General features: G+C 42.8%; 4 protein-coding genes across 5 annotated transcripts; 2 read left to right on the top strand and 2 right to left on the bottom strand.

Annotated features, from left to right (window-relative positions):
• Positions 1 to 934: 934 nt before the first annotated feature.
• Positions 935 to 15,922, bottom strand: LOC308313119 (uncharacterized protein). Of its 2 annotated transcripts, none has more exons than XM_080760035.1 (5): positions 15,408 to 15,922; positions 11,932 to 12,056; positions 8,768 to 8,989; positions 3,448 to 3,524; positions 935 to 2,363 (listed from the first exon to the last, which is right to left on the bottom strand). In XM_080760035.1, exons 1-5 carry the CDS (start codon positions 15,721 to 15,723, stop codon positions 1,271 to 1,273), a joined length of 1,833 nt encoding a protein of 610 aa, XP_080616161.1. In that variant the 5' UTR covers positions 15,724 to 15,922; the 3' UTR covers positions 935 to 1,270. The 2 variants fall into 2 exon arrangements, with proteins under 2 accessions (XP_080616161.1, XP_080616162.1); XM_080760036.1 differs by having other exon boundaries at positions 935 to 2,367; positions 3,455 to 3,524.
• LOC308313122 (uncharacterized protein) lies at positions 4,480 to 8,593 on the bottom strand. The gene is made up of 2 exons (XM_080760039.1): positions 7,152 to 8,593; positions 4,480 to 7,068 (listed from the first exon to the last, which is right to left on the bottom strand). The coding sequence occupies exon 1, from the start codon at positions 8,522 to 8,524 to the stop codon at positions 7,700 to 7,702; it is 825 nt and encodes a 274-aa protein (XP_080616165.1). The 5' UTR covers positions 8,525 to 8,593; the 3' UTR covers positions 4,480 to 7,068; positions 7,152 to 7,699.
• Positions 15,923 to 19,455: 3,533 nt separating the features above from the next.
• On the top strand, positions 19,456 to 20,256 carry cfap300 (cilia and flagella associated protein 300; the record flags this gene model as incomplete). The annotated part of the gene is made up of 1 exon (XM_080759060.1): positions 19,456 to 20,256. The coding sequence occupies one exon, from the start codon at positions 19,456 to 19,458 to the stop codon at positions 20,254 to 20,256; it is 801 nt and encodes a 266-aa protein (XP_080615186.1).
• A 4,529-nt stretch (positions 20,257 to 24,785) lies between these two features.
• On the top strand, positions 24,786 to 27,274 carry LOC308312452 (GTPase IMAP family member 9-like; the record flags this gene model as incomplete). Its single annotated transcript, XM_080759059.1, has 3 exons — positions 24,786 to 24,819; positions 25,168 to 25,959; positions 27,246 to 27,274. 3 exons carry the CDS (start codon positions 24,786 to 24,788, stop codon positions 27,272 to 27,274), a joined length of 855 nt encoding a protein of 284 aa, XP_080615185.1.
• Between the last annotated feature and the right edge of the window lie 76 nt (positions 27,275 to 27,350).

Genomic DNA, 27,350 nt, shown 5'->3' with positions numbered 1-27,350 from the left:
GGGGGAGGGGTGCTCCTTCCACGCGCTATGTCCGGCCAGGGAAATTCCCCCGTCAGGTGAAAAGAAGCAGCTTGAATGACCTGATACCCCCTGGGCAGACCTTAGCGCACAGCCGCGGACAGAAGAAGCTGCGTTTTACGTAATTTCCGAGTTTTTAGACAGCTGGTGGATGGAAAAGAAGCTCATGCATAGAAGGAGGCATGAGGTCATGCTGCCCCCCCCCCCCCAGGTTGGCAGAGGAAGTGTAGTGCCAAGGATTACATTAGATAATTGGCACTGGGTGAAAAAACTGGGTTGCAAAATCGTGGTATCAAAATTATTTAAAAAAACTGTCAATAGCTACAGTAGACATAAGTGGGAAACTGCACAAAGCACAAAGTAACAAATCAGAAAGAAAATTATGTGCAAGTCCAGGAACATCGAATTGCTCTTTGAGTGCGATAAATGTACTAATAAAATGTTTTTGTGCCAAACAACCAAACACTATTTAAAAAAGTGACATGCCTTCAAGTTGACAACATTTACAAATAAAGTAATAAACATTTCAAGTTGTGCAAAATGTCTACAATCTGACTGTGAGAATGTGAATATTCCTTTGTCTTTCAAATGTACGGTATATATGCCTTTTATTAGAAACTGATGAATTTCATCTCAGTGCCACAGTATTTTTCAGTCGAATTAGTTGCAGTAGTGCAGTAGTATAAAGCACCTTTAACTTTAACTCTGATGTTCCTATTTTGGGCATGTCATATAAATCATTATAATATACAGTATGTCAAATAGAAGATCTACAAGCTCACAATGTGTCATGGTGCAGCACATTGTGAGATTATAGATCCGCTATAAAACAATATTGAATTACAGGGATTAAAGGTTGTGCAAGAGATGTTTTTGTAGAGATTTTATTTGAATATATTTTTGGTTAAAGAAAAGTTCTGTTCAGTAACAAGAGGTCTCCCCATCTCTGCGGCGCTTTGGTAATCAGAAAATACATTTTCAATTTGATTAAATCAGAAGAGTTGCAAAGTAAAAATATATCCGCTTCAATTGTAGTGTTCCAGTTGTGCCATGACTTCACCCGATCTGAAAATGCATTTTCTGAGCTGGAGAGACGGGGAGAGCCCTATTACTGAACAAACACTCCATCTAGAATATAGAGCTATTAAACACTTAACAAAGACATATCAAAATCAATAAACATACTTTGTAAAAAAACAACAACAAAGAAATATCAATTGGACTGCCAGCTAAAATCCCTCTCTATTCTGTTTTACTTGGCAGTGTGTATGGCCTGGTGGCGGATGAGATTACTCAGGAACGAGAACTTCTTTCCGCACTGTGAACAATTAAATCTCTTCTCGCCAGTGTGCACGCTCTGGTGGACCTTCAGGTTGTTGGAGGTGGAAAACTGCTTCCCGCACTGGGCGCAGCGATATGGCCTCTCCCCCGTGTGCACCATCTGGTGGCGTTTCAGGCTACAGAACTGGCCGAACCGCTTCCCGCACTGGGCGCACTGGTACGGTTTCTCTCCGGTGTGCACGCGCTCGTGGATCCTCAGCTGGCACAGGTGGGCATAGCGACGCGTGCAGAAGGCACACGCGTACGGGAGACTGGGCAGGTACTGCTGTGGCTGCTGGGGCCCTACTGCCGCGCCTGCTGCCCCATGGTCCTCGCCCGTCATTCGCTGAGCGTTCGGATTCTGATCGGTGGGCGGGCGAAGTTTGGCCTTTAGGTGGGGGAGTACTAGGGCCGAATCGGGTATCTGCTGCACACCCGACCAAAGCGACGAGGTCTGCAGCTGGTGAGGCTCTGACATTCCCGCGGCGATAGACGAAGTAACAGGAGGATTCTTGTAGGCAGCGAGACGATTGTTGTAAATGTCGTTGGAGTCAAACATCAGGTCTTTGGATGGGCTCTGTGTCCCTGTTAGCTGGATACATGACAGGGGAGGGTGCAGGTAGCTGTTGTCCTGAGTGTCCCGGTTCCCCAGGTGTCTTACGCCTCCCACGATTGCTCCTCGTTCGCCGACTCCTTTGTGAAACGCCACTCCCGTGTTGCCGTCTCGCATCCACGAGGCTGAGACATCGCCACTGTGCTCCATCTGATCGGAAAACGAGTCCATGACATCAAACTTATTCTTGGAACTTGCCTGGTGGTCAATGGTACTTTTAGGCATTCTGGAAACCGTGGGCAAACTGGAAGTGAGGTTTGTCCTTATATGGGTGAAGGGAGGTGATGATGAGTTTCCTGGAAGAGTGTCTGGGATGAACATGGAACAAGATGGCTGCTGCACGTCTTCAGTCTCCACGTCCTCCATCCATTCTGGGAGTGTTTGAGAGGGACTCTGTATCTCCATCACTTCCCTGACTGTCATACATAGCATGTAGGAGAGAAAAAGGATGCATTAAAGGCGATGGACGTGATTTTTTTGTTGTTGTTTAAACTATAATGCAATAATATTTTTTTGCTCAGTAACGGGGTCTCTCCCGGCTCTCCCCATCTCTTTAGTAAACAGAAATGTTTTGGGAGTGAGAACCCCACCATTAATCAGTTCCATTTGCACCCGTTTATTCTGTATGAGTTCTCACTCCAGAATAGATAATATTGATATTTTGATATAAAAATGCATTTTATGTTTACTAAAGAGCTGGAGAGTTGGGTTATCCACCCAGCACAAGACTTAAGGAATACTTTCATTACCATAAGCAAGGAAATACTTGCTTACAGTACCTCCATGCAATATGTTTGATGTATTATTATTTTACAGTTTTTTTTGTCCTCTACTTATTAGTTACTATAGATTATACTGTATATTGTTTAATTATTTTGTATATTATATATTATGATTATCTTAATTTACATTATTAATATTTTTCTCATCCTTTTTTTGTTATTTCAGTTTGGCAGGGAAAATAAAAGGTGCATTTGTATGTTCACCACTGAAGCGTTCGGAAATACCGCACCAGAGCGCACTCGCCCATTAGTATGCATTGCACAGTGCACTATTTCCGAACGTGCCCATATTGCTTGCACCACGAATTTAAATTATATATAAAAATAAAATGCTTTATACGTCCACTTAACCCATTTAGGCCCGACATCGAAATTTAAAAATAAATCAGTTTTCTGAAAACCTTTCTATATCAGTGGTGCTCAATATTTCAAGTCAAGGCCCCCAAACGTTATATCCAATAGGCCACCGACCCCCATCTGAAAACGTGTTGTTCCAGGGACCCCACCAGAAGCAAAGATTTGAGTTAAAAACGTTCGCTCTGAATGAATATATATTCAAAGATTTGAGCCACATTTTCACAATTTTTCAAAAATAGCAGATCTACAAGTTAGCCGCGCTAGGAGCTTGTAGATCTGCTATGTTTCAATAGTGAAGTATACATGATGCTTAAAACACCAAAAGGGGTTCCCGCCCAGAAGGTTAAGGAACTCAACAGGCTACCTGGCATGTCATCCAGGCCCTCGTCTTTTGCCTGACGCTTGCACTCCATCTTCCGACAGGTATGCTGGCTCTGCAGGGACAAGGAAGGCATTGAGCAGGTCAGCCTCCATACTCGCAAAATAGTGGTTCTTAAATGTTTTCATTTCAAGGACCCCCCCGTTTGGCATGCAATAGTAGGCCACAGACACCCATAACTCTTACAGACCTACTGTAAGGGTCCATTTGGTTCCTAACTATCACTCATTTAGCTGGGGGCTCCCTGGCAACCCTCTCAAGGACCCCTGGGGGTCCCCAGACCCCACTTTGGGAACCACTGCTCCATAACAACCCTGGCAAGTTTCAAAAGAGTTCAAAGAATCATTGATGTTAATGGTAATAGCTTTAAATGGGAATTATGTGAGAAACGCACGTTCATTTTGTGTGTCTGTTTTGGGGCCTGGTTCAAAAACACGAGGCACTTATTTATTTAGCCTAAAGCAAGGTTTCATTCACCTGGGAGGCCGCAGGGACAGACACTCACACCTGTAACCCTCACACAGCATGGGTCGAACTCCACCTTAGCGCACAGCTGCGGACAGAAGAAGCTGCGTTTTACGTCATCTCCGAGTTTTTAGACAGCTGGTGGATAGAAAAGAACCGACGCGACGGATAGATTCCCGGAAATGCTCTCCTCCGCGGCAGTCAGCCGCGGGGGTGGAGCTTCTTTTCCATCCACCAGCTGTCTAAAAACTCGGAAATTACGTAAAACGCAGCTTCTTCTGTCCGCGGCTGTGCGCTAAGGTCTGCCCAGGGGGTATCAGGTCATTCAAAATGACATGGTGAGGACAGCTGGGGAACAAAACCCTGCTGAAATGAGAAAATGTGATCATTGGTCCCCTGCCAATGATGCGACGAGCTTATTTCTGTGCATCTTTGTCTGAAGTACCTTTTCACACGAAACTGAAAATACTGGCTTCATTTAATCAGAATAAGTGTCCACACCTTCAGGGCAACAAAATTACAATACAATGATGTTCTTGTAAAAATATAGAATATTTATTGGTGTTTTCATATTACATTGTGACCAATATATGGACTTGTAGAAAAGTCTTACAAAAAACAAGAAAGAAAAACTCCCATTTAACATTATTTGTTTAAGCTACAAATTTGGTATTGTCCCCAGGCTCAAAAGTAACAACTTAAAATATTTTCAAACTATCTTCATATAATAGGTCCTCACTAATCCTCGTGATAATATGGTAAAATGTATACTCCGTCTGTGTCTCAGAGGAGGGCTGTGGACAGTTCAGAATCCCGCCTACCAAGTGACATCATCGATCGGGAATTCAAAGCTAATAGAAGCTGGATGCTATCTAAAAAATCACACCTGTGTGAACTTAGTGGTGCAACTCCCCTCTCTCTCTCTCATTAGCAGGCAACAGTACAGCACTATCTCTCTCTGTTTCCTACTCTCTGCCCCCTTCCCTCTCTGCCCCTACTGGTACTAATAGTCATACTCGTGCTCATGGCCACATAGGCGTACACGGACATTGCTGTTCCTTGGAGTGGTTGAACCACTCAAAAAGACCAAGAAAAGAAAAGGTATGATACTGATTGTATCATGACTATTAGTGAGGACCAATTATATGAAGACAGGTTGAAAAAGGGGGAAGTCATCCTTTAAAAGGTCCATTCACACTGAGCATAATAACGATAACTATATAGTTCATCATTATATGCTTTCGCAATCGGCGGATGCATCTTTATGTGGCTGGCTTCCATTGACAATGAATGTTAGACTGCATCTTTGCATCTGCCCGTGTGAAAGCATGATTAGAATGATTTTTAAAACTATATATTTTGAGGGGCGCTAGCCCCCCCCCTATATCCAGCTTTTGGTGTGTGCACAAACTTTGTCCTACACAAACATTAAATTCACATTGACAATTTTATGTCAAGTGTCTGCGAAAATAGTGTGAATTTCATAAGAGCACCCCTCACTTCACGTAGTTACAGTACTCGGTGTGAATGGCCCTTAACGATTATAAAAATGCAGTTTGTATCTCAAAACATTATCATTAGCATCCCTATTCTGGGTATGTCAGACAAGATATTCTGAGAAAAAGTTCTGAGTTTGTAGATCAGTTGTTTTCAGCGAAGTGATTTAGTGTAGGGGGGGAAAAGGAGGGGCCAAGTACAGACCCCTGCCCCAGTCAACGAAGTATATAGGGTTAACCCATTCTGGGCGGGAACCCCTTTTGGTGTTAGCATTATGTTATGCTTTAGCTATTGAAAAATAGCAGATCTACAAGCTCAAACGACTGACATAGAAACAGCTTTTTCAGAAACCTGTCAGGATGTAGAAGACATTTTTAGAATCTGATCTCAGGTCAGAATGGGTTAAACTCATGGAATGCTGCGTTGTGCACCTACTGTACTCTCAGAATCTCACGTCCATGTCAAGCACCACCACATAGAAATAGGTGGGGTATCCCCACAAATAATTAAAATTAATGATCAATGAAATCAATTAAAAGTTTGGTCTACGAAAATAGTGATATTATATTTATTTATTTATTGACCCAAGTAAGAAGAATTAAAAGCCTGTGCTCAACTTCAATCTGCCATGTTAGAAACCCCCGAAAACCAAGAGAGAAATCTTAGTGTATAGTCCTGAATTTCAACAGTCACATTAACCCATTTTGGGGCGGGAACCCCTTTTGGTGTTAGCATTATGTTATGCTTTAGCTATTGAAAAATAGCAGATCTACAAACTCATAACACGCCACTGAGTGGTTTGCTATTTTTGAAAAACGACTGACATAGAAACATAGCTTTTTCAGAAAACTGTCATTTTCAAACAGACATTTTTAGAATCTGATCTCAGGTCAAAATGGGTTAACACAATTACAAAGTCAGCCTATTATTACCTTAAGAATGTATCACGGATTAAAACGGAGCTATGTCTCAGAAGGTTTAGGGAAAGGTTGCCCAAGCATTCATCGACTACTGTAAGTGTCTCTTTACAGGTGACCCTGGGAGGGGAAAGAAATCTACCAGACTCTTTTTCCTTGTGAAAACGAAACGCGAGGCTAATCAGGCACAGACTCCATTGATTCAGATCGCTGCTGCTCAAGTCCTTACTAATACCAAGACATTTGATCATATCACTTCAGTTCTCAGGTCTTTAAACTGCCTCCCTGCCTGTCAAAGAACCCATTTCAAAATGCAGCACTAAATGGTTTTTGGGTCAAACTACATTTCTGTGCTTCTGCTACGTTGTGAACCATCCAGTCCTCTCAGGAGGCTGTCTGACAGTTCCGCTTTCTGAACCCAGACACAATACTAAACATGGAGAAGCAGCGTTTGTAATGCACCACTTACATATCTGGAACTAACTCCCAGAACATTGCAGTTATTTTAGCTCACCCTTATTTCTTAATATAGACACCTTTTTTCCCCCCATTCTATTCAATTTTATAATACATTTCTTTTGCACTTTGTCTTAATGCTCTTAATCTTTTGTGCTATACAAATGTTTTGTCGATTGTAAAAAACTAATCACAGCCTTGACCACTCACACTTTTTCATCTATTCTCACTCAAACTACATAATGTTTACTAAAAACATAAATACTAATAAAAAACAACCATGTTTCAACGTTGTATAAAACTGATCCCATAATGGTGTTTCATAAAATAAAATAAAAGATACCTACACACACACAGTATGAAGGGGAGCATTGTGATTTTGAAAATGTATGGGACAGCTGTTGCTATTTGAGTAACAGAACAGTACAGTGTCCTACAATCATACATTCACCCCTGTTACAATTATATTTATTATTCATTATCATCATTAATGAATCCATCAATCCTGTATTTATTTATTCAGGATTAGCCCTTTTGCAGTAACATCCAGTCCTTAACATGCATGTCTAAAAACCAGAGCACCCAGAGGAAAAGAAACCACCGTGGTGAGAGCAACGTGTAAAGTTAAACTCCACACAGACAGAACGGCCCTAGTTGGTGACAGTGGCAGGAGAATACATAATTTTCCTCTTTTAAAAACCGTTCGCTTTAAGCCTGATGTCCCTATTCTGTACATGCCATTTTATAGGCAAAGATTATTTAGAAAACATCCATCCAAAGACATTTTATAAAATAGCCCGATCTGCAAGATTGTACAGTAGACTCAACGTGGGGTGAACCAAATGGGACCCGTGGAGAACCACTGCTGAAGTTTGGAAAAAAAGGTTCAGTGCATTCAGTGCTGGATCTTCTGATGCCGCCTCAAGTTGCTGGAGTGGGAGAAGCGCCGGCCGCAGGTGGAACAGCAGAAGGGCCGGGCGCCCGTGTGCACGTTCACGTGCATCTGCAGCTGGCTCTGGCACACAAAGGTCTTGCCGCACACCGTACACACGAAGGGCTTCTCCTTGGTGTGGCGCGCCATGTGCCGCTGCAGGTCCGCCTGCACCAAGAAGCACTTGCTGCAGCTGCTGCAGCTGTAGGGCCGGTACAGGCCCTGGTCGCCCACATGGTGGGCGGGTCTTTGGCTGGGATGTGCGGAAGGTTTTTGGTAGGTCTGCGGGCCGGCGTTGGGAGACGGTCTTTGGCTTGGATGGTTAACATGAGGCTGCGATACGTACGGACCGCTGGCCGGGCGCTGCACCATGACCGTTCGTTCCGAGTGCTTGGATTGGCCTGCCGCGGTGTTAATGTTCTGTCTACTGGACCACTGCGTGTCTCCGGTGATGGCGTGGGAGGTAGTTACACCAGTAAAGGTACCCGGAGCGTTGCCGGGATTGTAGAACCAGGAGCCCTTCCCTGCCGGTTCTGTCCAAGCGGGCTGTTTCTGAGGCGAGGTAAGCATTGCGTCTCCCAATCTCGTCTGATCCGTCGTCGACTGTCCTGCATTGCACCACCGGAGTGCTCCGTTGTCCTCGCCTGGAGCTGCCTCGCCGTCGATCACGATCACTTCTAAAGCAGAAGATCCGGGAGCGAGGCTGGTGCCGCCGCTGTTGTGGCCGGCGCCATTTTTCAGTGCAGGCTCGGCCGGTTGCTGGTCGGTATGCGACAGTGCCGTCTCCATTGCGACGGCACTGGGAGGTGCTACCGACGCGTTATCAACACTCGCCGACACACTCTCGCACACCCGAGGCAGAGTATCCCCCGCCGTACCCCAGTGTCCCCCCTCCTCGCCATCGACCCCCCCGTCCTCGCATGCCGGCTCGGTCTTGGCCGCTCTGACATCAGAACTGTGGGCAGCGTCACTGAGGGTACGGTCTGGGTCAGACGGGACCACAACGAAGGAGACGACATCAGATCCACTGACCTCCGTTTCGCCGGGACGTCCAGCCGCTTTGCCGTCACCACCGTGATGACCCGGGCCTCCGGGGGGAGATGCAAGGACATCGTCTCCTCCTCCTCCAGCTCCAGTGCTGATGATGCAAGGCCCCGTGAAGGTCTCCTGGCCAGCAGGCTCTCTGCTCTCCGAGGCTCCCTCCACCTTCACGATCAGCAGCTGTTTCTCCCCGTCAATCTCGGCATCTGCTGACTGATCAATGAGAGAGACTCATTAGACATGGAGAGCACCCAGAACGTGGTAAATATCATTATCAATAATATCATGTCTATAAAGTGAAATAAAGCAATTTGGAGATGCAAGATACATTTAGAAAAATCTAATCGTTTGGCAGAAACGTTATTTGCACATTGTACGTTTTTATGTTTGTTTTTGGTGACATCAATGTCCTATTCGTTACAAGACAGTGCCACACAACGTGTCTATCTGAGTATCTGTATAGGTTTTTATAAATATCTAACCAAAACAAAGTATTAACAAAAGCCTGTGACTACTGACTAAATAAATAATAACTACCCTGGATCTATTGAACACTTTTTTTAATTTCCGGAAGAAGAGCAACGGTGATGCCATACTGTACAATGTCTATACCCAACAGCAACAATATGACACCAACAGAAAACATTTACAAGTCATACATTTCACTGAACACCAGGGGGCGTTGAGGCTCATTCATAGTCTGGATTTTCGGTGGTGACCACCAATGTTGAGCATTGGTGAGTAAAAACAGAGAGAAGGGCTGGGGTGGTGGCTTGCTCTTCACCGCGGCTCGTGACGTCATGTTGTAGTTCGGTGGTCACCTCAGTGACGTCATGTTGTAGTTCGGTGGTCACCTCAGTGACGTCATGTTGTAGTTCGGTGGTCACCTCACCACCGAAGATCCAGACTATGTATGAGCCTTTTACATACCCAGGAATAAATATTGCACCATGTTTAGATCATCTGTTTTAGAAAATTACGTGTAGATGAGATAGAAATGGATATGTGTAAATAAAATAGCCCACTCTACCATTATTTCTGGAGGAAGAATAGATTGTTATAAGAATAAATGCTCTCCCAAGATTACTTTATCAGTATTACTTCTGGTGAAACCATTTGGAAATTGTACTGGGGGGAGACGGGGCTCACCGTGGGCCCAATTGGAGCCTTTGTCTTTGTACTATAAGCCTGAGTTATAAATAGTAAGCATTGCAGAGCCACGTGGCCCATCTGATTTATACAATACCAAAACAACAGCAGTTCTATAAGTTCACAACGGGTCATGTAACGTTGCATTGTGGGCTTGTAGATCGGCTATTTGCGGTGCGCGATTCTGCAGTTAAGTTAAGAAGCACTTAAGATACAGAAAACTAAACAAAAAACATAGAGCAATGTTCCACTGTTTTAACAAACCTTTAGCCTAGCCCTAGAAGGATATAGCATTAATTAATAAACTGTCATCGCCACTTATATTGCCATCTATTCTCTCCCATCATCAGCTGACTGTAGTTGTATACCAATACAACGACAGTCATAAAAGGGGAACATGTTGACATTTTTCTACTCTGGATTGTCATGTCTCACTTTCTAGGCCACATGTTTGACAGTACTGTTTGACACAAAATCATCACCGACTGTGAAAACTTCACACTGGAGTCAACACAGCCATCTACCAGGAGATTTTAGAGCACTTTGTGCTTCAGTAAATGTTGACAAGCTTAATAGAGATGCTGATTTTCCTTTCCAGATGGATTTGGCAGCTGCACACAGTGCCACAACTACTAGTAATTGCTGTACTGTCCTGGGTATTACTGTGCTTAACTGACGGTGACCAACTGACTGGCCTAACCTGAAACCCACAGAGAATCTAGGTTGTGTTGTCAAGACGAAGGTGTGAGACATAAGAGACTCAACAATACAAATGAACTTGGGACATAACGGCTGTTATGGAAGCAAACCGTGGCTTCCATAACACCTCGACAGTGCCACAGGCTGATCACCTCCATGCCACACCCCATTGATGAAATTATTTGTTGTTGAAAAGTAGCCCAGACCAAGCATTGACTGCATACATGATGGTCAACATTTCTGGATTAAAAAAAAACATTTTTTTAGTGGTCTGATATAGGATTTTTGGATTTTAATGAGCTGTATGCCATAATCATCAAGATTAAAACAAAAAAAGGTTTTAAATACTTCGCTTTATGCGCAATGAATTGAGAATATATATATGTTTTTGTTTGTTTGTTCTTGTCTTTTTCTTTTATGTATGAGATTGTGTATTTATTGAAAATCATTCAAAAACTTTGAAGTCAGTCTCTGAACAATAGAGATTGCTTTCTTCTCACAATATTCATCAACCAAATGTCATTATTGTCTGAAATGTTACTTCATAACACAGGTTAAATAAGAAGCCACATCATATGCCCCCCCCCCCTTCCATCTCTACATTCTTCATATTTAAAAATGTAATACGTTGCCCAGCCTTTTGGTTGTGTGATAAAGAGCGTATGCTAGAAATATCACTTGTAGAGTGGTGGTAATATCAATACATGTTATGGGTGTATTATTTCCTAATATGTGACCTATTGTTTTGCTGTCCAGCAGCTAGTTAGTTATTGTGTAGAAGTGTGTTGTACCCATTCGCCGGGTCTGATATGGACATAAAATGAAGCCAGTCAGTCCTTGTATTGTAAATCCCATCTTTCTAGATCCGTTTTGGCCCAGCTGGCCATTGGCTGGCCCAAACAACGAGGCGGGACTTCCCCCTTTCTTCTTAGTTGGTTTTTATTTTGACTCGAACGGGGGGTGGCTCCCGTTCATAGACTGTAACGGTAGCCACGCCCCTCAGAACATACGCAACTTTATGGTAATTATTTTAATAAATGAGACCATAATTTTCCAAAAAGAATATTATGACATGAGAAATGAGACTTTAAACTAGTGACTGGAAGCAGAAAGTATTCATGACCATGTTTATTAAGGTAATACAGTCTAGGTGAAGTTGGGCCCAAATACATGGACCTCTATGGAGATATGGGGTTTTTTGGGCCCAATGACAGCGCCACAACAGGCCATTATATGAACTTTCAGGATGTCCCGATTTCCTTAGTGGCTTCACCAAATATCTGTCTGACTGCCCCCCCTGGTTGTACCTCAGTCTTGGTGGTGGTGACCACATCCTGATCTGGGTCCAGGTTCAAAGGTTTGATCTTGGGCATAGGCTGGTTGAGCCCTGGTCCTCTGTTGAGAAACCTGGTCCTTCCCTGCAGTGATAGGCCTATGAAGGAACAGGGCGAACACAGTGAATCAATTTGAATTATTCCTTATTTATTTCCAAGGTCAGTGGAAATAAGTAAGCTGCTTAGTCTAAACAGTTCTATACAACAAGATAAGATCAACTTCTTGCATTGCCTCGTTTTCTTTTCTGTGTGTTTTTATGCATTGTGTGGGGACACGATACATCCGGTGTATTTATGCTGCATCGCATTAATATGCACTGTTCCGTCCAAATAAATTAATCTATTTTGGGCGGGAACCCCTTTTGGTGTTAGCGTTATGTTATGCTTTAGCTATTGAAAAATAGCAGATCTACAAGCTCATAGCGCGCCACCGAGTGGCGCGCTACGAGCTTGTAGGTCTGCTATTTTTTTTAAATTGAAGAACGACTGACATAGAAACATAGCGTTTTCACAAAACTGTCAGGATTTAGAAGACATTTTTTAGAATCTGATCTCAGGTCAGAATGGGTTAAGAGAGAAAGATGGATTGTTCACCGGACAGAAATTCAGGTGTCAGCGACAAAGAGTAAACTCAGAATAACATTGTATAACATCCTGACACTCTAAGGACACAGACACCTTTTGAGTGTCTCATTGTTGTTCCAATACTACGACTGCCTGATGAAGGTCTGAACGACCCAAACGTTGCTCAATAAATCTAATTCTGCAAGTGAAGACAGTGTGCGGGATCCCTTTCTTCTCTACGACTGCACCGCCATCAGCAAAATACATCAAATCTGCCTGGGAGGCTGATCATATGGTGTCGAGTTGACTGAGGAGATGTGGAGTGAGGGACTGGAGAGGATGCATTAAGGGCCTTGCAAACGTGAAGCGAGGAACGCAGGCGTTGTTGCCCGGATCAACACAGGTCTCCTCCGGGTCTGTTGAAGAGGGGCGCAACAACGCAAGCGTAAAAAAAAAGCTAAACAGAATCCAGGTCTGGTGAGTCGCGGGCGTGTGCACGTAACGAGCACGCGCACAACAAATTCACGGGCACACGTAAATACGCTTGCGTTGTCGCAAGTGTATTTACTTCTCCGAGCAAAAACGCAGGTCTCATTTTATCGCTCCACGTTTGCAAGGCCCTTAAGTCTACAGCCAGGTTGAGGCTAAATCAGTTCAGAATTATGCAGATTGAATACATATTAACAGCATGTATAATGTCACTGTTTCTTGATATTTTTGGCAGAACAATCCTATATCGACCGATAGATTAACTTGATGCACTAATTGCCTTGTTTGGTTGTTCTGAAAGTTTTTCTTGCACTACCACATGCTGTTCAGTAGACCCTTATGTGTGGTATGCTTGTAGCAAAGACAATCATTCTTACTCCAGAGTGGAAGGCTTCTACCGTTCTTTGTTTGTCCAGATGGTAATAGTGAGTTTGTATCAGTGACATTTTGAAGAACACCCATAGGTGATTCAGAAACATTCCAGAGTATCTGGGAGCCCAACTATTGGACACCTTAACTCTCCTACATGTTGACTGTACTTGTAAACAGTAATGTCATTAACTGTACACTGAGACACAATTAACAACACAGCCCTTTTTGTCATATTTGTTATATGTTGTATATCACATCACAATAATTATGTAAAAAAACAGTTTTCTCTCTCTTTTGTTTGACAAAAATATACGGCGGGGAGAATAACTTTGCACCAATTTTCAGTGACCCTGTAGCAACTCATAATGTAATAACGGCTCATAATGTAATAACTGCTCATAATGTAATAACGGCTCATAATGTAATAATGTAAATGTAATAAAAAGTAATAATGTAATAATCAGCTCATAATGTAATAATAAAATGAGCGCATAGCATAACGTAATAAACAGAGAGTTGCTAGTACAGACCCGGGCCTTCCCGGGACAAACCCGGCCTTCCAGGGACAAGGGAATCCAACACACTGGCGGGGTCAAACACACTGGCGGGGTCAAACACAGGCGTGTACTGTTCTCATGGTGTATGCCACAAATGCATTTAACGGTAAATTAAACCATGAGTGGAATAATATGGTGAATAGTGACTCATTTTGACCATAAGATGTGACTTTTTTCACATCTCTCTAGTGTCTGTAGACCAATGCCTGTAGTTACTCTCAAATGTGCATGCTTTTTTTCTTTGAAATATAGTGGTTCGTGCACTGTTTGCAACCCTACAATAACATCCCTCTCTGTGCTTCCTCAGCCTCACACAGTCAGATGATCACATCCTGAATTGACAAGAGTTGCACTTCTGTTTTTCCTTAAATATCGCCAGTCTGAATAGTTGAGTTTATGAGCACGGTCAACCAATTGTGTGATTTAGATTTTTGACCACAATTTCTATTTACTGATGTCTTTCCCATAGATTGAAATGCCGGTTTTGGGCTTCTCAACTGTTCCGTATTAAGAAGCGCTGTTGTTTCAGGCCTGAAAACGTCAATAAAAAATATACGGGCATTCCCAGACGATACCCAAATACAATCGATATTAAGCTCATATATGAGAATGTCAATATAAGGCCATATTGTGACAGTCAACGCTAGTGTCGCTCGCCACTCTCTTACTAGATTACTCTGGTTGCCACGACGCGAGTCACACTTGCAAATGAACCAATGGAACACATGGGTGGAGGCTGACTCTCATCACCTGGATCTCCATATACGATGATCACAACACTGACCTCATCAAACCCTGGATAGCCATACATGGTTTGACATAGGCCTAGATCTGCATATATGGAGCCGGCCAGCAACTCTACAGCTTGAATAGTTAAAACTCCTGCTTCTCAACTGTTCCGTATTAAAGCTCTGTTGTTTCAGCGTGACCTCGCCCTTATAGGGCGTCTTACTATTTAGTAGTTAATATATTGTATGCTTTTTGAAAAGCACCATAGTGATATTCATTAGTAGTAGCAGGCCTACCATAGTAATTGACATAGGCAGTAACCATAGCCACCATTTAGTCAGCACCATACATAGACAGCATCCTAGTCATTGGCACAATTTGCCAGTAACCATAGTCAGCAGTGGCACCATAGTCATTAACATTGTCAGTCCCAATGGTCATCATTAACAGACTCAACACCAAGGTTACATTACATTGTGTTTCAGTGTGTCTACCCGCCAGTGCTTGTGTGTGTTTATCTGCCAGTGATTCAGTGTCTCAGTCTGTCCCACTGTGTGTTTCAGTGAGTCTCTCATCACCTTAGCCCGTAGTTGTATTTATCGATTCTGCCATCTATAAACACATCTATTCTACGAGAGTCTAAATCTTTGGGCTATTTTAATACCTGCCAGTGCTTCGGTGTGTGTTTATATACCGGTAACCTACCAGGGCTTCAGTGAGTCAGTGCGTTTAGTTTACCTGCTGCCAGTGCGTCGGTGTGCGGTCTGCTCGCCACACGGACACCCAGGAACCCCCCAGGGGCGCCGCCGGTGCTCTTGCCGCACCTCTCCGCTCTGTACCTGGCCATCTGCAGCTCCAGCAGCTTGATCTTCCTGCGGAGGAAGGCGTTCTCCTTGCTGCTCTGGTTCACCGCCAGGCTCACCTCGGCGTAGCCGTCGTCCACCACCTTGCAGAGCTCCGCGACGGCCGCGTTGGCCAGGACCTCCATGATGGAGGCGATCTGCGTGTGGAAGTCCACGGCGGCGGCAGCAGCAGCCACCGAAGACGAGGCCATTGTTGTTGTTGTTTTTTGGTCCCCGCGGCGAACACGTTGACGGAAAAAAGCATTAAAGAGCGGCGACGACGCCGCTGCAGACTTCTAGAGCCGCTTGTCGAAGTGATGAAGAAGAAGAGGTTCCTGGATCGGATCGAATTCGGGTCAATACATAGGCCTACAGAACTCAGCTTTTTGTTGATGTGATGTCTGTACGGAAACACATTGATGATGATGGCGACGAATCTCCTCGTCCTCCTTCCTCCGGTCAACACTGCCATCTACTGTCCAGGAGGAGGAGGAGCAGCAGCAAACAGATGCTCGCGTGTGTGACACAGTTTGCTTCTGTCAGGGAAAAAGTACTCACATGATGTGAGCAGATCCATCCAAACTGTTATTTGAGGCACCGAACAGAAGTATAGCTTTTAAAATGCTAATTGGTCATGGGCCGACTTGGTACTGTGTAGCCTATTCATTGATTGAAATATTTATTAACAGTTTGCAGAATTACAGTACATTTCAAGCACAAACTCAATACAAAGACTGTTAACTGTGAGTGGACGACCCACTTAAGCATTACACCAATGGGCTAGGCTAGGGGATATCATATTCTCATGTTATTTTAACAGCCTTAAAAACACATACTGCAGGAAAAGAGACAATGAGAGAGCTTTACAACAGAAAGCCAAATATTATTATAGTAAGTAAGTACATTTTATTTATAGAGCACTTTTCAAAACAAAGTTACAAAGTGCTGTACAGTACAACAATAAATATAAACAATCAAGTTAAAACAAGGCACAAAGGAGCAAACACAACAAAGAATAAGAGCAGAAACATAAATTGACAACAATGATGGTCAAAATAAACGTTTACAAGATAAAAATGTAACCTAAATAAGTGAGTTTTTAACTTGACCTTGAAACCTTCAACAGACTCTGCATTTTTAATTGATATTAAACATTATAATCCTATTTTACTGAGGTCAGAGTGACAGTAGATGACTGGATGCTACTAAACATTATAATCCTATGAAGCATATTTCAATCTCATTGATTGTGACAGAGTTGTTGAATTGCAGACGTAAAGAGTTACAATAGCAGTTACCTAAAAGGTAGTGGAGTTCAATGTGTGTGTGTGTGTGTGTGTGTGTGTGTGTGTGTGTGTGTGTGTGTGTGTCCTCAGTGAGAATCTATACTAAACAGTGTGTTTCATCTCTGTGATAAGCCAGACATCTTTAGATCTTTGACAGCTAATACACCACTAGTTGTTGTGGTTGATGAAGAGTCTGACAGCTAATATTCATACACATAATGGTGGGGGAAACCATGGAAGGCACCAACCTGCTCATCGGGAGCAAAAGCTCAAGGACACTTTGTCACTAACTCTGGGGGAGCCCACAGGGATCGAACCGGGAACCTCACGGTTGCCATCCGGCTGTTCTACCGGCCACTCTACCCTTGAGCTACTGTTGCATGCACCTTTGACCCCAGCCTAAAGGAAGCCTTTATGACTATACGGTCATTAAATACCAACCACTCCTATACTGTACATGCCATCTCAGAGCTGGGCTAAGAGGTTCAGACTATTTGTTTTTATATTTGGCAGCCTAGGTCCTATACCCACTGGTTGTTAGAGGGTTTCAACAACTAGGACATTATACCCATAGACTGGTTGTTAGAGGGTTTCAACAACTAGGACATTATACCCATAGACTGGTTGTTAGAGGGTTTCAACAACTAGGACATTATACCCATAGACTGGTTGTTAGAGGGTTTCAACAACTAGGACATTATACCCACAGACTGGTTGTTAGAGGGTTTCAACAACTTGGGATGCCACAAAAGGAGGCAAAACGGCTGGCAAAGTATCGTGCTGTCTCTGCTATAACTGGCAGCCACCATGTCTGTTCATACCAGGCAGAATGTCTCCTTCAGTAACCTTAAGCCCTGTTCAGACTCCACTTTTAGGTGATGAGGTGACCACCGTTTGGAGTGTGAATACATGGTAAATGGTGCATTTATATAGAGCCTTTATCCAAGGCGCTTTAGATTGCACATTCACCCATTCACACAAGCATTCACAGACCGATGGCAGAGCTAAACCATGCAAGGCACCAACCATGCACATCCGGAGCAATTGACCCTATTCACACCGCAGTTAATGGCAGGGTGGTTGACAGAAAAGTCCTACCTGATTGTACTACACAACATCAACATTGCAGCTGTACAAAAAGCTAGAATTATCCTTTTTCAATCTGCAATGTGTTTGTTTCATAAAACTCCACTATAGACATGTTATGAGCTACTTTCTGTCAAGTGTTGGAGTTTGGGAGTGCTTGTTGGATAACACTCAACGGCCCATGCGTACCACCTGTATTGAATTTGCACATAATGCAGGAGACAGCAGGATGTTGCTTTGCTGAAAGCGAGCGCTTCTAAACTCTGATGGCAAGATGGTCTGCAAAAGGTCAATTAGGAGACAGTTCAGAGTGTTGCTAAAGACCCTTTACTGCTCCTATAATACTGGTGTCCTCGTATGCTATCCTTTGTGTGGACATCAATACATGGTTAACGTGTGTGTGGGTGTGTGTGTGTGTGTGTGTGTGTGTGTGTGCGTGTGTGAGACCATATAGCTCCTTGTAAAACAATGTGATAAGAATGAAGGATAAGATTTTCCGCAGCAGTTTACTGTAAACCATGTGACCACAGCAGAGGAAGACGGCCATTTGCTGCTTTGAGTCTATCTCTCTCTGTCTCTCTCTCCCTCTGCTAACTATAATTATATACTCTTATAATGGGATAATGTGATACAAAAATCTAAAAGAATTATTAAACATAAATGAAAACAGTAATTGAAAAAACACGGCTCCTCACGTATTAGAAGGTCAGTATCAGTCACCAGAAAAAAGGACAGGTATTTTCGATGAATCTATCATGGTTAAAATGGAGTTACTTTGAAGTCACAAGGGGCGGGGCACCTAAAAAGAATATCAAATATCTACTGAATGGAGCAACTTAAAAACTGTCTGGGGTGTTCACATGAGCCTGAGTAGATGATGGAATGTATGACCAAAAGTCTTTTTTAAAGTGAAATATCCCTTTAAAGTACCAATTTACCAAAAGTAAAAGTACTAATTGTGCAGAATGTCCCATTTAAAGTTTTCAAATGTATAATAATCTTTGAAAATAGCAGATCTACAAGCTCACAGTCACAATGCCTCGCACCGTGAGCTTGTAAATCGGCTATTTTCAAATGTTGGCCGAAATGTATATAGGGCTGAAGTGGTTAATGTATGTTTTGTAATAATAATCAAAATCTACAAAGTAACTAGTAACTAAGTTTTTCAAAAAGTACAATATTTGCCTCTGAGATGTACTGGAGTAGAAGTAAAAGTATTTGAAATTGGAAAATGGACCAATACCTCAAAATACTTAAGTAATTGTACTTAGTTACTTTCCACCACTGGCTTCTGTTGCAGTGCCACTTGATCCCCCGACACATCACAGCTTTTGTGAGGGAGGTGGCCTCCCATTGATTGGACTGCAGTAGGTCACGTGACCTGCAATGTTTACAGATGATGTCATCAGTCTTGGGCATCCGTTGCCATGGTGATACATTGTGCTGTTGAAATACAAGGGAAGCCATGACCATTGTAAACTTTGTGGATTCTTGTACACAATTATATTTTATTTCAGCCAACTGTAGGCCTACTTCAGTTGTTCACATTTATACCCACACAAAATACTTCAAATGGCCGAAGTGACGTGCTCGTTTGAGCAAACGTTTTCTTTCACGCCTCTAGAAAAGACATTTTCCTTTCTGCAAGACAAGGACACGTTACAGTTACTCCTGAAATGGTCCATGTTCGGGAGGATATCGGCCCAATGCTACGGCTTTGACCAGACGTTCCACCCGTACAGCGGCAAGGACTTTGCACGGAGCTTCTTCAGAGACCCCGCCGTGGGGGCCAGCCTGAGAAAGACGGAGGCGGCGGCGGGGGGGGCCTCCTGGGTTCCCCTCGACAGCCCGGTGGTGTCCGTGGAGGTGGAGCCGGTGCCGTGCACCAAAGTGTCTATGGACCTCTTCGACCCGATCTACACCCGCGAGATCGTGAGGTCCTCCGGACACGTGCTCAAATGCTACCACGAGGCGCACCCCGACTACGACGAGCTCCGGCGCATGCTGCAGGACGAGGACAGCGAGAACTACCGCGTCGTCGGACCGGAGGCGCGCGCAGAGTTCCTCTTCCGCCTCTTCAAGCACCTGTGTCTGGGAGGAGAGCTCTGCCAGTACGAAGACGTCGTCTCTCCCTACATCGACACCACGAAGCTCATCTACAAGGACCTCGTGAGCGTCCAGAAGGACCCGGAGACGAAGGAGATCAGCGTCGTCTCCACGGTGCTCAAAGTCTGCGCTTATGACGCGTCCGGACGCTGTTACCCGGCGAGACGAGACCAGGAGCAAACCTTTGCCTACATGATCGTGGACCCGTTTAAGCGGCATGTGTGTCTGTTCTACCATTGTTACGGGGTGGGAACTCTCACGCTGTGATGCCAAGGACCCACTATAGGCCAATGATTCTCAAGCCTTTTAATGTCAAGGACCCCCCAGGATTATAGGCCATTATAGGGTATCATCATTTCATACGTTTTTTTTAATCTCTCAGACTGCAAACTCGTCAGTGTTCATTTAACTCTTTAAGTAAGTAAGTAGCCTTGCTGAGCCATGGGGCCCATATAGGGCAGGGGCCTATCTCCTGTTTCTGTAGCCATGAGGCCCATAGGGCAGGGGCCTATCTCCTGTTTCTGTAGCCATGAGGCCCATAGGGCAGGGGCCTATCTCCTGTTTCTGTAACCATGAGGCCCATAGGGCAGGGGCCTATCTCCTGTTTCTGTAACCATGAGGCCCATAGGGCAGGGGCCTATCTCCTGTTTCTGTATAGCGTGATGCAGCTTGATGTACAAGTACAACCCCTGGACATGACGCTAGTATGTCGCAAGGGGTCGCAGGGGTCAAGGGTTACCCAACCCTTGATGCTGAGTGTCAAGCAGGGATGCATTGGCCCTTTCTGAAACCAGTCCCTTGACTTGAAGTGCTCTCGGGAGGTTCCCTCGTCAGGAAGTGCCCCTCCAGCTGAATCAAGTTCCCTTGATTAGGGTGCTGGGTATAAAAAACTGTTACACTCGCCCTCCTTGTGCAGAAACAGGAAAGACACCATTCGTTGCCATGGTTACCATCATAACCATACCTGTTATTTTGTTTGTACAGTTATATTGCACTGCATCGTGTATGTTTGTGTGACATGTGGATTTCATTAATAATGGAAAAAGGAAATACAGCGTGACTGTTAATAAATCATTGTGTTAAAAGTTGTTTTGTTTGTGTGGTTTCATTTATAGTTTTTTCACGGTGGGTTAAATAAAGAGCCCTTGTGAGCATTGTCTATTCTGCATCAGATGAAGATTGTTTAGGATGAGTTTATTTATCATTTATTTGTGGTGGACCATGGACCGTACGTGGTACTTAAATTTGTAGGTCGCGATTTCCATGCGGACAGAGAGCAGGGCTGCACAAGGCAATCAAGTCTAGATCGGCACAGACTCGCTCTTGAGGGCTTCATAAGCCACTTCCAGTCAAGGCTGCTTGTTTCGGACGACACTTAATATGGCGGAGCCTCGCGTGAATGCGCATATCGAGGCCAAGTGTGTAGGGCGAGTGGCGAGGAGCTGGTTTCAGAAAGGGGGATTGGGTCCCATTTTTAGAGTCTTTGGTATGACCCGGCCGGGAATTTAACCCCCGACCTCCCAGTATCGGGGCGGACACTCTAACCACAAGGTCACTGAGCTGTGCCCCATGGGGCCTGGGGGTCACCAGAACCAGTGCACTAGACAATGTCAGGGACCAGCCTGTTTCTTAACCACTACACTAACACTATATAATGTGTTGTCTCGGATCCCCCAGGCTCTATACTTGGTCCCCTCCTTTTTTGAGCGGTGTTTGTGTTTACCCAATGACATCACTTTGTACTTTTAAGCTATAGTGTAGATTCTGTCTTACTCTTAACACAAACATTAAATGCCGTTGACAATGAATCGAGAATTTACATCATTATGTGTCTAAGCAAATCGGCGGTCGGCATGTGAGTGCTTGGTAACATTACATAACTCATTTTCAAGGTCGGTATAAGGTCATTAGAGCGCCCCTCACTTCACGGGTGGGATTTTTATAAACCAAATCTCGTCACCTAAAATGGCGTTGATTCTATAATGCTCTGACGTGCATCATATGGGATATACCACAAGGCTCCAAATCAATTTCACACACACATTTTCATTAGAATGACATTGACATTAACACGTTTCTCGGTTCAATATTCAATATAGATGAATTAGTCTTAATTTAACTCTGAGAGTATACCCGTACGGGTCCTTTTGGGTAAATTTGACCACTCTGCACCCTGCTCTCTCATATCGGCATCAGTGCCAGTGGAACTGGCAAACAACAACAATTAGTGGTTATCATTCATTTCCACCCTCTGTCTGCAACACTGTTTCTATGCCTCAGAACAGTTGGAACAGGTTTGTGCTGCCGAGCCTGGCAAAGGGGTTAATAGATTCTGTTTACATGACAGTTTGATTTAGTAACTAAGTACATCAATATACATGCACTTAAACCCTATAGCCTACTTAGTTTGCTGACTGGAGTCCCCCACACTCTACATTAGGAGCTAGATGACTTGACTGGACTGGACTATGACGGACTAACAGTTTTATGCCATGAAGTTTTAGCCCCTTCAGTGTTTTTTTCGTTGTCTTTGCGTCCTCTCTTGATACTGTTATATGTTGTGCTGCACTAAACAGAATTTCGTTGTATGTCTCATACAGTGACAATAAAGATCTTATCTTATCTTAGACACATATTTCCGTACTGCATCGCTACACTACTACTCTTATCTAGGGTGCTGTGTGTTATATCCCCCCCCCCCCCCCCCACCCCATTTACAAGAAATGGTCTGGCTTATTATAAACGAGAGAGACAGATCTCTGGCTCCCCCTATTGCCATTTCAGACTGTGTGAGGGAGAAAACCCGAGAACTCTCTCTGTGTGAACTTGGAGCTCGTTGATCTCGGACGATTTCAACACTGAAGCAGGTAAGACACTGAGACACGGCTTGTCTTTTAGTGACATGAAGAGATGCATGCTGCAAGTGTGATTTAATTTAAGTTTAAACCTCTATTGATTCATTTTTCAGCAGCTTGTTTGTAGTCATTTTCCAAATGAAATTTGAAAATTAATATGAAACTGTTGAAAAGAAAATGAAAAAGAACAAATATTGAACTTAAATATAATACAAATAATAATAATCTATAATTTTGTTGCTCTCAGATCTGTGTCTAAGTTAAATTATCTAATTTAATTTTTTTGTGAAAAGGAATAAAAATCAGCAGCCTGGGGACACATTTGTAGACATGGGTGTGTGAAGGATGTGTCCCCACTATCTTGAAAGGAAACTGTATTGTACGCTCCAGTAGAGCGTAACATTTAAATAATCATCTGCGTGTTGTATACTATAGTGTGTATACTTATGATATACTAATCTGCAGTGTACTCTTGAGTCACTCACAGTATCTATACTCCTTGGTCCAATATTACTTCAATAGACTTTCTTTTCCACCTTACCAAAGACATGTACACTGGACTTACATACAGTTAAATCAAGTAGGCATTCATGATGACAATGGATTATATAGGCCCATTTAGTCCGGCATCATGCATCGTGTTTGTCTGTAACAGGATTCAAAAATATTTATTAAAATATGTAACTAAAACCAGATGTAAGGGTGTCACATCTTTATGAATCATTTCAAGTGGGAAAAGCTGCCTACTACATCAGCTATTAAGTTGGCATGGGAAAATGAGCTGGGAAGACAGCCTTGAATAAGTGAATGCGTGCTCTATCAACTCCAGACATTGCCTTATCCAGTTTCGAGTTATACATAGACTCCATTATTCCAAATTAAAATGACATAACATATTATTCCCAGATATTTCTTCGCACTGTGACAAATGTAATGCAATAGATGCAAATCTTCTTCACAGCTTCGCCCTTTGCTCTCGGATACAAAGATATTGGATTAAGATAGGCTATTTGAGACACTCTCTGATATTTTGAATATTCATATTGACCCCGATCCTTTACTAATTATTCTGGGTTTGTCAGACTCAGAGCAAAGAAACAACTCTTCTCATATGGTCTGATTACAACAAAACAAAACTAATTTTAACGCACTGGAAAAAGGAGGAGGCTCCTGCATTTAAGCGCATTGGCTAAATGAAATGACTAGTAGCCTACACTTCGTCTTGAGAGAATAAGGTATTTCCTGAGAAACAAAGAGAGACAATTTGATAAGGTGTGGCTGCCCCTTGTCCATTACTTGAGTAGAAACAACTAATAGACAGGATACCACTGATATGGTTGACTGTACGCCATTTTCTTTTCAGATGTTTTCCATGAGCATTTCATCATCTTACTATTCTATTCTATAGTATGCAGTGTCACTAAGCAGTATGGGAGGGTTCAGGGTTTTCTCTCTTTTTCTTTCTTTCTCTTTTTTTTGTTTCTATAAAAGAAAAATTTATTTCATATCATAATGTTTGTGTAACAATTTATAATCTGTTCTCAATAAAAAAAACTATTTGACCAAAAAATATGTAACTAAAATAAATACAATTGTAAAATAATGTCCAAAAGTTATTTCGCCATGTGGAAAATAAGTCATAGACATGCAGCACATGCTATTGTGTTGCAAAATCCTACCACTGTCTGTGCTGCTGTTAGCGAACTGTAAAAAAAAAAAAAAAAAAAGAAAGAAAAAGAAAGTACCCAACGCAAAGAAAATAAGTGATAAGAAGTCAGCGCCAGGTGGAGATATATTTGTTCTGCAGAGAACACATTTCCCGTGTTATGTAATTAATGGTTGCTGAAAATTGTATTATGAACGTTATATGTAATGACTCTCTCTCTCTCTCTCTCTCCTCTCTCTCTCTCTCTCTCTCTCTCCACCATCCTAAAAACAGACATGAGTGCAGCTTCGCTAAGAAAGAAGGGAAATGGTAAGCACAGAATGTTGTTATGATACAGGTTTTTTTTACAGCCCTATAGCGGCCTTATTCTGGGAAGAACTACAAACTCACAACTTATTTTTCTGTGAGCTTAGAACATTTGTGAGCTTCAAATGTTGAGCATAACCATTTTGATTGTATTTCACCAGCTCTCATCATAAATGATGAAGAATTTCGCATAGTGAAAGGCTAGGATAGGACTATAGTATTTAGGTGGTTAAACAAGACAAGCTAACATAAGCTCTCTAATGACTAATTGTCATCATAGAGTTATTAAACAATGTTTTTGGAAACCTCAGATGTTTAGCATCATTAACCATTATCAATTTAATCCACCAGATTTCGTCAGAAATCATGAAGAACTTCGCATTGTGATGGTTGGGAAGACTGGAGCTGGAAAGAGCGCCACTGGAAACACCATGCTGGGTTTTAAAGCTTTTGAATCTAGATCTAGATGTAGATCTGTGACAGTCAACTGTCAGAAAGTCACAGGTGTAATGGCTGGTGGGAAAGTCGCTGTTGTTGACACGCCAGGCTTGTTCGACACCACGTTTAGCAAAGAAGAAACCACTAGAGAGATCACACAGTGTATTAGCTTTGCTTCTCCTGGTCCACATGTGTTCCTGATTGTGATCAAACTGGATAGATTCACAGAAGAGGAGCAGAGATCTGTGGAAATGATTCAGGAAATGTTTGGCCAATGGTCACATGCATACTCCATGATTCTGTTCACTCATGGTGACCGACTTGAGGATGAAACGATTGAAGAAATGTTGAACGATGATCCAGTACTGCAAGGAGTAATCAACACATGTGATGGTCGCTATCACGTCTTCAACAACAAAAAACAGGATCCCTCTCAGGTCACTGAGCTGCTGGTGAAAATCAAGTCGATGGTGGAGATGAATGGAGGAAGCCACTACACCACTGCGATGTTGCAGGCAGCAAAGAGAGCCATAGAGGAAGACAAACAGAGAGTTCTTAAAGAGAATCGAGAGAAGAGACGTAAAGAGATGGAACAACTGCAGAGAAGAATCGAGAGAGAGGCTCTGCAAAAAGCAGAGGGGGAAATGATGAAAGAACGACGGGAACAACTAGCACGAATTGCTAAAGAGAATGACGACATGAGACGTGAGATGGAAGAAATGAAAAGACAAACTGACTATACGAGAGAGGCTCTGGAAGCTAGAGAGATGGAAGAACAAGAGGCTACCTTAAGAGAGCTTCAAGAGAATCTAGAACGACTGCGCCGTGATGGGCTCTGCAGTATACAATGAGTTAAATGAAATGTCGTCGTTTTTCAGGTTTTGTAATGCTTTCATGAATCCCAGTACCAGAATCAGAATAGGGTCAACGTGGTTGCTAGGGTCGAGCTCGACCAGCACTCCACTTGCCTACACACTTCCACAGACTATTGATAAGTACTCTGTCAAGGTTCTAGGGTTATTATCTCACCAGAACATATATATTTTAATGAGCGTGGCTATATAGCGATTCAGGGCTGCATGGAGCCAGGCTACCTCTCCCCCTCTCATGCAAGTATCTGACAATATTTAAAGTCACAATTCATACGTTTGTATTGTTGTCGTCGTTTAAAAACAAAACCAAAAATGGACTCTGTCATTAGGAGTGAACGGACTATATGAAGGACTGAAACCACCCTATATGGGACCCTTACTCTCTTAGGACTGTATGATCTGTAACATAATGAGTGTAAATAGTTGAAATGCAACAATTCATGTGTAACAATTACGTAATGAACTGTGATGCCCAACATAAAATAAAAACAACAACAAGGGGTTTTCTTCATTTCCTGAAAAATCAGATTTTTAAATTTCTGACAAATTTACATTTTGGAGTTAGCTGGTTTCTGCCTGACAGCAGAGATATGTTGTTGTTGTTGTTGTTGAGGACAGTAGAGAAGTGGCCATTTTGGAAATGGCATACAGTACAATCGACCACAGTCTGGAAGAGCACGGCAGACTTTAAAATAGGCCATAAAAACCTGTTCAGGAAGGCATTTTAATTTTAAATGGTTGTAGCTACTATAGCTACTATAGTTACTGTTAGCAATTATATCCCTTTGTGCGGCTTGTGTGCCTGACTTTTTTGAACCCTTTAGTGCTTTTAACTGATTATAATGTTTTAACTATGTAGCACTCTGAGATTCCCTGTGAATGAAAAGTGCAATACAATTAAAATTACTTGTTATTATTGACTATAGAATGTTACCATGAAACATAGACCTAGGCCTATACTATTATATAAAAAGAACCTATTAATTAATGATTCCAAACAAATGGAATGATGAAGGTAGTTAAATCCTAACATTGATTAGATAAACTATTGACTGTGTGATTCCTCTGTAGCAGATATCTCTCCTTTGCTGCTGTTGCCGTCTTCTCTCTGTGGTGCAGATGGAACTTTGCTTAATCAGGTCACATGATCACTTCACAGCATTTATATGAATGGTCTCATATCACTTCCTGAGTTCCTATAAATAATAGAGATAGATAGACCTG

This window comes from Protomyctophum bolini (assembly GCF_963924005.1).
Source record: "Protomyctophum bolini genome assembly, chromosome: 3".
NCBI classification, from domain to species: domain Eukaryota; kingdom Metazoa; phylum Chordata; class Actinopteri; order Myctophiformes; family Myctophidae; genus Protomyctophum; species Protomyctophum bolini.
Note: the sequence above shows the minus strand (reverse complement) of the source record. Positions and strands in the feature narration are given on the sequence as shown.